This window comes from Stenella coeruleoalba (genome assembly GCF_951394435.1).
Source record: "Stenella coeruleoalba genome assembly, chromosome: 3".
Taxonomy (NCBI): Eukaryota; Metazoa; Chordata; class Mammalia; order Artiodactyla; family Delphinidae; genus Stenella; species Stenella coeruleoalba.
In genome coordinates this window covers 146,308,572-146,320,958 of record NC_137148.1, presented here as the reverse complement: position 1 = coordinate 146,320,958, position 12,387 = coordinate 146,308,572, and the positions used below count along the sequence as shown (strand labels likewise).

Below are 12,387 nucleotides of genomic sequence, written 5' to 3'. Positions count from 1 at the left end.
TGTGCAGTTTGGGTCATCAGACAATGCCATGCTTAATAATTCAGTCCTATCCTACATACGTTAGGCGCTGGCTCTCCCAATCTAGTCATAGTAGATTCTAATTGTTCTGTATAATACTCATTCTTCCCACCAAAGAAAGAGAAACAGGCACATTGGTTTGGGAGACCATCAGAAGCTGATGTGCATTTGGCTCAGGTCATCTCGCTTCCAGATACATCAAGGTCTGCTGGACTTGGAGGCAGTAGCCTGGGGCACGCAAACAGAAAAATGTGCACTACTGTTGAAGCTCAAGCAGAGGGACCTTCCATAGGGCAGCAGTACGAAGAGATGAGCATGCTTCCAAAACAAACCCGGTTTCATCTTGTCTCTCTCAAGAAGAGGGAGGAGGAAGAGCTGGCAATCAGAGACTGAGCCACGTGATCCTGGGTTCCCCAAAATGTCTCTGCAGAGAATTCTTCCAAAGTGCAAAATGTGTTTCTGTCCCAAGAGTCCGCGTGTAAAATCAGAAGGAGGGCCGATCAAGGTGTTAAGTTGGTTGTTTAGTAACGTCTCTGAGAGCCGAATGGCTGTGTTCACAGTTACATGACATTTTGGAACAGCTGGAGGGACCTCATGATGTTGTCATCCTGGGATGGGAGGAGGGGGAGAAGAGGATGGTTAGAATTCTCTGAGGCTTCTCCCTGAGAAGCTCTGTAACTTCTCAAATCTCCAGAGCAAATCTGCAGAATGGGTTTCCTATTCAGAAAGAACTCTGCAAGGGTATGAGAAGCAGGGAGTAAGGGGTAGGTGGGGACCTAGAAAGTGAGAAGTTCAAAGGGAGAAGCACCTTCTCTGGCTTTAAAGAGGAATTCAGAAAAAAAAACCCCACAAATTTTCCAGTAAACAAGTGAGGACTACTTCTTTTAAGAAGCTGTGGGCAATTGCATTTTTATCAAATGCTTGTTCTATACCTATGGAGATGATCACATGGTTTTTTTTCTTTTTTATTCTATTCTAGTTTACATTTTTCTATTGTATATTCTCTAAGGAGTAAGTATGGAATGTGGTAAATCCTCAAATATTTAGATATTAAACAACACATTTCTAATTCCATGGGTCAGAGAAAAATATTTTGAATTAAAATATAATGAAAATGTGACATATCAACATTTTGGGGAGCTAAAGCAGTACTCAGCTAAAGCAGTACTCAGAGGAAAATGTAGCCCTTTAAATGCATATATTAGAAAAGAATGGTTGAAAATCAGTGCTCTAAACCTCCATCTCAAAAATCTAGAAAGAAAACCTAAAAAATTGAATTAAAATAAAAAAGCAGAAGGAAGGAAATAATTTAGAGCACACATAAATGAAATAGAAAGCAGACCTAAAGTAGAGAAAATCAACAAAGTTGATTATGGGTATTTGAAATCTTTTAAAAGTTTCTAGAACAGGGAGGTATAATTGCCTGACAGTTAAGTATATGGATTCGGAAGTCAGGCTGCCTAGGTTCTAATCCTGGCTCTGTCACTTACGAGCTGAGTGACCTTAGGCAAGGTATTTAGTCTCTCTGTGCCTCAGTTTCTTCGTGTGTGCAATGGCATTGATCATAGTATCTACTTATAGGGTGGGTTGTGAAAAAGAAGTGAGTTAATTAATCAATATTGCTTGCTAATGTGAGAAACTAAATTGATTAAAAAACTGTTAAGCAAAGTCAAAAAAGCATGGTACACTAGGGCGTGGTATTTAAAATTAGAACGATGGAGTTCAAGTTCCATCTCTATCACTTATTGTGCTTTAACCACATCTCTTAACCTGCAGTGCCTCCGTTTTCTTTAAAATGGGTATGATGAATACTGATGTTCAGCTAGTTCATAATGATTAAAGTGTGGAAATGGTTCTAATCCTGTTGGTAAAAAGCTTCTGACCTGAGCCTCTCTAGCTACCTGGCTACCTGGTAACTGGTCCAGAACCCCTAGACTACCGAAAGGTCCATCAACTAACAGGTTAATACCAACTTTAGCAGGGGTTCTTTAGGGCACTGCTCCAGGGCATTGGTCAAAGTCAGTTAAGAATGATCAATCCTCAGTCTACTCTAGTTATTAAATATTTTGACTATATAGTGACCCTACTGCTCAGGGTTTTTCACATTACGTGAGGTTTACTTAATGTACCTAAAACTTGGTAGGTGCTCACTACATGTTAATAACGTCTCCCCAGCTTTCTTGCATTTGCAGTTCTTATTGGCTGGAACTCAGAGTAACTGTGCACCTTTCTGAGAAAAGGTAGGAGTATAAATGCATTTTTCTAAATTAGAGGAAAGCAATTATTTCCAGTTCAGTCTCTGGCTGACTCTGGGGCCAGTTTATCCTTTTAGCAACATCAACATTACCCTTGACCTTCTGAATGGGAATCTGCATTTTAACAAGAACTTCAAGGAGGCTGGTTTGCACATTAAAGTTTTAGAAGCATTGGTCAGGACACTTTTGTTAGCATGAAGATTTCTAGATCCCCGTCCCAGATCTAGAGTCTCTGGGTTGAGGCCTGGAAATGGGCATTTTTAGAATCATCCCGGGCGATTCTTATGCACACTATGGTTTAAGAATCGCAGCTTTAGATTTTTTTTTCCAGCTACTCCCTTTGTAGTCTGGGGAGTGGGTCATCAAGCCAGAGGAAGACTGAAAAATGACAGTGTTGCCCACTTGGAAGTCTTTAGTTTCACAGAGATCCCCTCTGGGCTTTCACATCCCCCTTCTTAGTCTGTGTGGCTCAGCCTGTGCTTACCCAGGACTAGCCACAGACCAGTCCGAGGAGTGGAGATTGTTGAAATTCTGAGTTGTTGCTGGTGATGGTGATGGTGGTGGCTCTAATCTGAGAAACTGCAGGTTTCTCATTTTCTCCCTTCTGCCCCAGATTTCCTTTCCCAGATATAGAAGTTTTCTGCCCCGAGATCTCTCCTTACCTCCTGACAGGATTCAAGAAATTCGTCTAAAGTCACGATGCCATCTTTATTTTTGTCCATTTTCTGAAAGACCCAACAAGAAGCACTTTAAAGAATCTGGTGATATGCATTCCAAAACTTGCTTTCTGTTAACCAACATTCCCCCGAGAATTAGGATGGTCTTTCACTGGCCAGACAACTCCACCCAGGCCCTGGTTACAGCACTTTGACCCCCATGAGCTTCCTTCAAATTAAAAAACTTGCTGTAGATGCTCATCTTCTCATCACCAGATTATTCTGCTGACACCCTAACATGCCTTTCCCAGTCTCACTTCTAGCCTGTCCATTTGGCAGAAAGAACACTGGACATGAGAGGTTCTACTTCTGTCTCTGTCACTTACTGTGTGACCTTGAGTGAATCTTTAAGCCTCTCTGAGCCTCTGCTTTTCCCATCTGCAAAGTGAGAGGATTAGACTAGAATGAGCTCTGATGTTCTCTGATACTCTCCTGCTAGGTTAATTTTTTTTATTAGCACACCATTAAGATTTTGCCACTCTTCTATTCACGGACTAACAGCACCTACTTTTTACCAGAGCAAGGCTAAACTCTTCGGTCTAAAGAGCTCACCCCAGTTTCCAAGCCACCCTAGTTTCCACCTGATTTCCCCTTACTCCCCAGACACAAATGCTTAACACCTACACAGATGTGCTTTATGACGTCTTCTCTGTTTACTCTGATCCCCCAACCATTTTTATGGAATTTAGAGTCCATACTCTACCACTTATACTTAATAATATTCTTCCTTATTCTCTTCTGTAGTGCATACTTGTCCATTTAATGAGATAATCTATTCCTGGAGGGCAAGATATCTTGTAATTCTTTTCTGTTTCCTACCATCTGTAGTGCAGGCTTGGACACAAACCACTGCTCAGAGGCTCGTGGGTTGACTGATCTAAGTTGAGCTTAAAGCTCACACACAGGTGTGTGCTCTTACCTGGAAGAAGACATCCACGTGCTGCCTTGGAGTATCTTCTTTAAGCACAGGATACGTGTATTTCCCCATCATGTCATAGATGGCTTTGACAATGTCCATCATCTCCTGGAGAGGGGACATAGAAGCACACAGGGTGGGAACCAGGAAGTTAAGCTCCTCTGGGTGACTGTCTGGGGCTCTTGGTCTCCTTTGAGAATGAAAGTGTTTAAAAGGAACTTCTTCAGCTGATGAGAGGGAGTTAGAAAGCAAGCTGAAGGGGCTATATTCTGGGAGCCTCCTTCCAGAGAGAGGGCAGTGGAAAATTCTCTTTGTCGTCAGAAGCTCTTGGGTAGCTTGCCTCTTCCTGAGCATTCCTCAGTGAGGGGTTGTAAGTGGGATCTGAGCGGACGTATTCGTGTACTGATCCGCCCACACCCCATTTTTGGAAGACCCTGTCTCCGCTCCATAATTCCTTTGAATGGTTGGCCTGGGTGGCTGTGTTTGTACCAGGTGACCTGTCACTGTGACCACAGCTGATTGGAACAAATGTGGACATCCAACTACAGAGCTGAGCCACTCTATTTCTATCTCTTGAGAAGTCTGAGTGAAGAGTTGGAGCTGGTGCCATGGGCAAACCACTTCCAGGTTTTAGCTGAGATCAGGGGAGAGCAGACACCGAAAATTATTCTATTACAGGGAAGAACTTCCATAAAGAGTAGACTGGAGCAGGTGGAGTAGAGGAGATGAGAGGAATTCTGGGAGAAAGGGAGAGAAAGAAGAGAAGTGAGGAGAGTAGAGGGAGAAGGGAGGTGGGACACGGGGGAGGACAGAGAAATATTCTCACGAGCACATGTGCACACACACAAACACTCTCTCTCTCTCTCTCTCTGAGAAAAGCAGTTGAAGAAGACAGAGGTAGTAACAGGGACCAAGAGAAGCCCCAGAGAGGCAGCATCTGAGAATGGTTACCCTATCCACTAAAACCTCCTCTGAGGTCTTCCCCCCCGCCCCGCCCCACCCCCCATGTTGCTGCCAACCGAACCTATCATTCCTGCAGAGGAGAGTGTGACCAACTTGATCTAAGACAATGCTGGAGGAGGGAGAGGAAAGAGAGGAATAAGAAGAGGAGACTGGTGTGACATGGGGGGAGACTAACAACTTCCTAGCTTGAATGGGGATTAAATGTGTTACACCAAACGACCTATATCTTCTTTTTCACTTTAAAAAATTATTTTTTAAAAGACTTTTTAGAGAAACTACCTACATCTTTACAAGAAATCTCTCAGCTTAAGCTCGTTTATGTTGATGATTTTCTAGCTTTGTAACCAAAAGATCCCTTTCTACAAAGGCAAAAATTACCATTCTTGATTGATGGGGCCAGATAGATGTGACAAATTCTTTCATATTTTCTTTCTAATCTTTCATTGATATGGAACAAGTGATCAGCACATACACATTAAAATAATTAACTTGTTCTTTTTACTGCTCTATAGATCTGTTTCCCCAAGAATGTGAGTTCTGAGGACACATGCTTGATCCTTCATTGCTAAGTTCTCTGCCCCTGGCACCATGCCTGCCATGGGCTGGGAGCCCAGTCACTGTTGAGTGGTTCTGTGGTGTTTTCCTGATCACACTGACCAGAAGTAGTGTTCCATGGGCTTCCCCATCCCCTACTTGGAATGGGGGAAAAGAATGTAGGAAGGCAGTCTTGTCTTCAGGATATCTGATGGAGTGTCTACAGAGACCCGGGGGCCAGCTTCTATCTTGGGTTCCTTACTGCTACTCCTCATTCCATGTGCTTATTTTATTTAATTGTTTTTGTTTTGTTTTTTGACCTATTATTAATCATTTTAGACTTACACAAAACTTGCAAAAATAGTACAGAGCATTCATGTATACCTTTGACCCAGCTTCCCCTAATGCTAACAACTTGTATAACCACAGCACAATGATGAAAGCTAGGAAAGTAATAATGCTACAATACTAGTAAGTACAACACTATAAACAATGCCACAAAACTATTAAACTATAGAGCTTATTCAAGCTCCATCAGTTTTTTCTCCAATGCCTTTTTATGTTCAAGGATCCCACGTCACATTCAGTTGTTGTGTCTCCTTAGTCTCCTCTGATCTGTGACGGTGCCTCATTCTGTCTTTGTCTTTGGAGACCATGACTCTTTTGATATGAGTACTGGTCAGTTATTTTGTAGAATGTCTCTCAGTTTGGGTTAGTCCCTGGTTGTCTTATGATTAGACTGAACTTATGCATTTTTGACAAGAATACCGTAGAAGTGATGTTATATCCTTCTTGGTGCAACATATCGAAGAGGTACATGGTGTTGCTATGTCTTATTACTGGCGATGTTAACCTTGATCACTTGATTAAGGTGGTGCCTGTCAAGCTCCTCCACTGATCTTAGAATCTGTTAGTGGATCTTGCCTGCAAAAAGTATTACTGTAATGTTTGCTTAATGGGGATTTTGTATTTCCTTTATTCCTTCTATGTTTATTAATTGGAATTCGTCTTTAAGGAAGAGTTGTCCTTCCCCTCCCCCATTTGTTTATGTATTCATTGATTTAAATACATATTTATTATTTATTTAAATACATAATATATTATTTGTACATATATATTAGTTAGGACTCATGGACATTTAGTTTATTTTATAGGTTATAACCCAGAACTATCAATTTGTATTTTGTTGCTCAAATTGTTCTGGCTTTGGCTGTTGGGAACTCCTTCAGGCTGACTTCTGTGGTCTTTTGACATACCCCACCCCCCATCTTTTCTTTTTTTTAAATAGCACTCCCATTTTTTTTTTTTTTTTTTTTTTTTTTTTTTTTTTGCGATACGCGGGCCTCTCACTGTTGTGGCCTTTCCCGTTGCGGAGCACAGGCTCTGGACGCGCAGGCTCAGCAGCCATGGCTCACGGGCCCAGCCGCTCCGCAGCATGTGGGATCCTCCCGGACTGGGGCACGAACCCGTGTCCCCTGCATCGGCAGGCAGACTCTCAACCACTGCGCCACCAGGGAAGCCCTAGCACTCCCATTTTTTTCAGCACTGCAAGATGCTCCAGGATCATCTCCTTGTATTTTCTCTTTCCCAGGCCTGGAATCAACCAAGTCCAAGGAGGCTAGTTCCTTTTATTGGAGAATGATATTTAGAAACCAAGGTCTGGGTGCTAGGTCTACTCATTGCTCCGGGAGTGTCACTGCTCTTAGGTCCTAACAATGGACAGAACTAGGAAATATATATCTCTGTCCATGTGTTTAATTAAAGATGTATGCTTTACAAGTCCTTAACACCCATATGGCTATAGGTTTATTTCCTGAGTAACTTTTATAACATAAAAGACGTAAAGATAATTCTTTTTTTTTTTTTTTTTTTTTTTGCGTTACGCGGGCCTCTCACTGTTGTGGCCTCTCCCGTTGCGGACCACAGGCTCCGGACGCGCAGGCTCAGCGGCCATGGCTCACGGGCCCAGCTGCTCCGCGGCATGTGGGATCCTCCCGGACCGGGGCACGAACTCGTTTCCCCTGCATCGGCAGGCGGACTTAAAAATAAATTTTGATTGCTCTCTCAGGATTTTCATTGCCTACAGTTTTGATGAAACTATTTCCAAATGACTGCCTGGGGAAGATCCAGCTATCTTTTCTAAGAAGCTGCTTATTCACACTTCCTTTTCCATTTAAGGAGTACTTTATTAATCCTGCCATCCAGAAAGGTCTGATGAGTATTAATGGGGACAGTTTTGTCTAGTTTGCAAATTAAAAAAAGGGAGCAGGAGTTAGTAAGATTATTCAGTGATGGAATAATGGTTGAATCAAGGTTGAAGATCTTGTTATAAGTCTCATTTTAGGGTCCTTTCCTTATATATTTTGTAAAGTAGTATTTGAATATTTTGGAGTATAAGATATTGAGTATATATAGAAGCATTTAATTATTTACAAAGTTGAGATAATATTATACATACTACTGTATAGTGATTTTTAAAATGTAATGTAACATACAATTTTTTTTTCTGATTGCTCTTACATGGTTTTAAATGGCCACCTGTCATTCCATTATATGTATTTACTGGAATTCTTACCACATCTGCTATTAGTGGATATTAGGATTTTCACATTTTGGGGACTGTTCACCACTTTATCTTCAGCACCTAGAACATCTAATAAGCCCTCAAATATATGTTGAGCAAATCCATCTTCCTCAAAGATCTCCCTTTTCTCTTCTAGGTGATGCCTGCAATGCTACTATTCCAGTTTTTACCTTTAACGTGTGGCTGTTAACCTGTTAAAATGCAAATTCCCGTGGGAGGAGTTACTCTACACTGAAATAAATTATTTATACCCCCTTTAGAATGTGCATTGAATAAGTGAGAGTGAATGAATCTGCTTAATCCTTTCTTGAGTGCCCGTGGACAGGGCAGGGTAGGGCAATGGGGGAGGTCAAAGGTGACCTTCATTTTGTCGGGAACCACCTCTGCCCCAAAGCAGATCCCTCCTCATTTGGACCATTTCATCCTCATGACTAAGGCTGTTTTCTCTCTAATTAGGTGCCTTCCCTGTAGCTCTCGCATGCCCCTGGCCTCAGCTCACTTACCTCTTTGTTTATGTATCCATCTTTATTGATGTCATACAAATTAAATGTCCACCTTAGTTTCTCATGGACGGTTCCTCTCAGTAAAATCGACAGAGCAGTTACAAAGTCCTGAGAAGTGGAAGAGGCATGAGAGACATTAACCACCAAGCCATCGGGGGGGGGGGGGGGTGAAGCTCTGTCTTTGGGTCAGACTCTGTGACTTCTTTTACAGAATGGTATCTCCCAGGTCCTCTGTCCCCAGAAGGATGTGGCCAAGCTCAGTGAACAGCCCCACCCCCCTTCCACTGCCTACCTTGCCCCATTTTTGAGAAGGAGCTTCTGGAGGAAGAACGGAGCTCAGCGTGTGCTGACACCTACTGTTGCCTTATCGCATGGCTACGATTATTGTACAAGTGGTGGTATCATCTGGTGGCTAAGAACATGGACTCTGGAAACATACCACCTGAGTTCAAAGCCCTCCTTTACCACTTACTGTTTGAACTTGGGAAAGCAACTCAATCTCTCTCTGCCTTAATTTCCTCTTCTGTAAACTGATAATAAATAATAGAACCCTACCTTGTTAGGGTTACTGTGAGGATTAAATGAGTTAATACATGCAGAGCACTAAGTACAGAGATTGCAGCATGGTCAGCGCGGTGTACATGTGACCGATTAGACTGTTATTGTTAGTCCCTGAGGTCCTGAGTTCCTGGAGGGTAAGGGCAGTTGCTTCTTCTATCTTCAGGAAATCCTTGTTAAATGGTAAAGGACTGAAGCATTTGATGGTCCACTCCTCCCAACATCTCCATGGTTTAGAGGAAGAGTGATGGGGACCCGGGGCCTCTCAGAGACAAGCATACCTCGAACTTCACCGAGCCCGTCTGCGTGGTGTCGAAGGCATGGAAGAGGTAATGGGCATACGTGCTGGCATCTGCAAGGCACAGAAGGAAAAGCAGGTGATGGGAGCAGGGGTCCTGCAGAGGGGAGATCACTTAAAAACAGTAAGAAAGAGAAGAGAATGATGCTAGGGTGATAGAAGGGAGAAGATTACAGAGTGGGAAAAACTGCTGCTGTGACCTGGGACCCGTTTGGCTTTTCTGGGGTTTAGGTGGGAAGTTCTGGCAAGAGCTGAGACAGGCCCTTGCTCCTAAGTCTAGCCATCCCCAGAGAGAGACGCTCCTGCCTCTCTATGTGTATAATTCTTGTTGGATGAATGACACGGGACTTGTGTGGAGAAGATGCTCTTCTGAGTGGCAGCACAATGCCATGGAATGAGCACCCATTAGGGAGCAGACAGACCTGGTCTTGGAGAGCTACCTAGCTGTGTAACCCCAGGCATCTAACACAACCTCTCTGAGCTTCACCTTCCCATCTCTGCACAATGTTAAACTTTTCATATAGCCATAACATCAAAACCATCAACCAGCCTGCCACACAGTAAAAACTCAATATAAGAGTGGCTCTATAGGACTCAACAAACATCGGTTCTGGGGCCTGCATGGGGTGAAGCTGCCCCCAGCTGGGAGAGTGGTCCTGTACTGGGTCCCACACCTAAGAAGGCTGCTGAAGAGGTCCATGAGAAACGGAGCCCAAGAAGTGTCTGGGACACTTGGATCTCTGTTTCATCAGGATCCGGGGAAGGGGTCCTGCAGGAGAAGGCTCCTGGGGCAGGAAGTAAGTTGGCATGTGACACATTGAAGCCACAGGGAGAGCCTCTGATGCCCCAGACCCGTGGGGTCAGAGCAGGTTCCTGCAGGAGTCAGGCAGAATGACATAGCGGCTGTGAGCCTGGCACACTTGCTAACCTGATTTATAAGCACAATTTTATTCAACCTGCATCTTTTTGGACTCCTTTATTTTTATAGTCTCTGGTATTTACTAAAGTTCTTTTTCAAGGAAAGCTGTTTTAAGGAAAGGATGGAGTATAGCACAATGGTAGGCCTATCTTGGCAAAGCTTTAGACAGACACTTTGGGATCTAATTCTGGTCTGCCACTCACTAGCTGTGCAATCTTCCGTGAGCTGCTTAGCCTCTCTGAGACGTAGTTGCCCGGGTCGCAGATAACAATACCAGCTTTATAGAGCTGTTAGGACATTTTGTGATATTGCTTTATCACTCTCCTCTCTGGGAGAAGGTCCATTTTCAGAGCTCTTTTCTGCTAAAGCTTCAGTGAATTCCACACCCTGCAATAAGGGAGGAATTCTGCTCGTTCTCCCCAACCTTGAGGAGGAGGCAGATAACAAGGAAGTATGAACTTGGAGGAAGGAAGGCTGCCAGGGAATGAAGAGAGGGAGCCAGGAGGGATCTGTTTCAAGATCGGACTCACCTCCATGCGGGAAAAACTGGGCGTAGATCTGCTTGAATGTTTCTTCGTTGACCATACCACTGGGGCACTCCTGTGTGAAGGGGAGAGAGTTAGCGGGACTGTCTGAGAGCCTTGGGGTTCCTTGTGATCCCTGGTGGGCGGGGACCGGGCAACCACCTGTGCACCTCCGTATCTCCAAGGTGAGTGGCTGGGAGATAGTTCCACCTTAGGACTGAAGCTGCTTTGCAAAATGATGAGATGTCATCAGAGAACGGGCACTGTGAGGTGGAAAGAGTCTGGGCTTTGGGATTAGAAAGACCTGGGTTTGGATCCTGGCTCAGCCCCTTCTAAGCTTTGTAACTTGGAGTGAGTCAGTCTCTGATTCTCAGTGTCCTTACCTGTAAAATGGGGCTACCAGTACCTTTCCAGCAAGGCTACCATGAGGTTAAATATATGAAACTGAGGTAAATTAATACATTGGCTATCAGGCTTGTACTTCAGTCTGTGAGCCTGGTTAGCAGCAGACCTAAATCCCATCATTTCTGGGGCACTAACAGTATTGACAGTGTGAATGGGTTACGCTAAGGCTGGTATCTGGGCCAAGGCTGTGCAATCCTGTGAAGTCTCTGGGCTGTTGGCCAATTTCCCATCTACTGAGACTGCCTCATTCTTGCCTGGCATCTTCCTCTAGCCAGGTGACCTTGCTCTCCTGTTTCCTTTATAGATTTGGCCTTCCTTTTACAACTACACATGTGCAAAAATCTCTCCGATGGGTCCCTTTGGCATTTGGGAGAGCTTAGTCCCAAATGGGAGATCCTGCCGGGGCCTTCAGAGGCCCTGTGGGTCTTACATTTTTGAAGCCTCGATAAAGGACTTGCAGCTCCCTCTTGGTGAAGTTGGTCTGGGCCTCAAGCTGCTCCAGTCCCTCAGGCCGATGGCAAACCATGGTCATCTCCAACTCGTCTTCAATCTTATCTGGAACCAGAGGAGATGGCATTGAAGCAACGAACCTTGGTGGTCACTCGTCAGCCCACAGTCTGGGCTGTCAAAAGGGTGGTGTGGCGACCTAAGACGTAGGTTCATGGGCTGGGGGGTCACACTGCAGATGACCTTCCTGCTTTGAACCCCGCCTCCCCGCTCAGTCACTTTCTGTCTTACCATCGGTCCAGCCATTACTCCAGCTGTGTCGGATACCACCTAGGGAGGGAGCTTCAGCCTTGGAGATAAATGTGTTCCAAGTGGAGATGAGGACAGAAGTGCTAAAGATAAGTCCACATGAAAACGTTTCCTTTTCTTTCAAAATAACTGCTCTGCATCTTCAGTTTGCTGCCCATTGAACCATCTGAATATTCTAGAGACACAGGTAAGTGAGCAGATTGACTAACATCCTCCAAACAGCAAAGGGAGACAAATTCATAAAAAACCATAGAGTAAACTCTCACCATTTAGGAAACTAGAGGAAGACTAGCTTGATTTGGCAAAAAGTACAAATTACAGCATGTTAAGTATTAATTTAAAAATATGAATGCACTTCCCGGTACTGTAATACCTACCAGACATTCTTAAATAATAGGAAAATGACTTAAATGGGAGCTACTTTATATAAATGAAAGC

At 43.9% G+C, this 12,387-nt stretch overlaps 1 protein-coding gene across 5 annotated transcripts in view; it reads right to left on the bottom strand.

Moving 5' to 3' along the window:
• Positions 1 to 578: 578 nt before the first annotated feature.
• The window catches only part of KCNIP1 (potassium voltage-gated channel interacting protein 1), a gene marked incomplete at both ends in the record, with an annotated part of 357,480 nt that continues 345,671 nt past the window's right edge, over positions 579 to 12,387 (bottom strand). For 4 of the 5 annotated variants that reach the window (XM_079918443.1, XM_079918445.1, XM_079918446.1 and 1 more), the window contains 7 exons: positions 579 to 626; positions 2,936 to 2,998; positions 3,909 to 4,013; positions 8,490 to 8,597; positions 9,329 to 9,399; positions 10,795 to 10,864; positions 11,624 to 11,748. In XM_079918443.1, the coding sequence (XP_079774569.1) occupies positions 579 to 626; positions 2,936 to 2,998; positions 3,909 to 4,013; positions 8,490 to 8,597; positions 9,329 to 9,399; positions 10,795 to 10,864; positions 11,624 to 11,748 (590 nt within the window). Of the gene's footprint in view, positions 627 to 2,935; positions 2,999 to 3,908; positions 4,014 to 8,489; positions 8,598 to 9,328; positions 9,460 to 10,794; positions 10,865 to 11,623; positions 11,749 to 12,387 lie in introns of all 5 variants that reach the window. The other variant, XM_079918444.1, reaches the window with a different exon arrangement.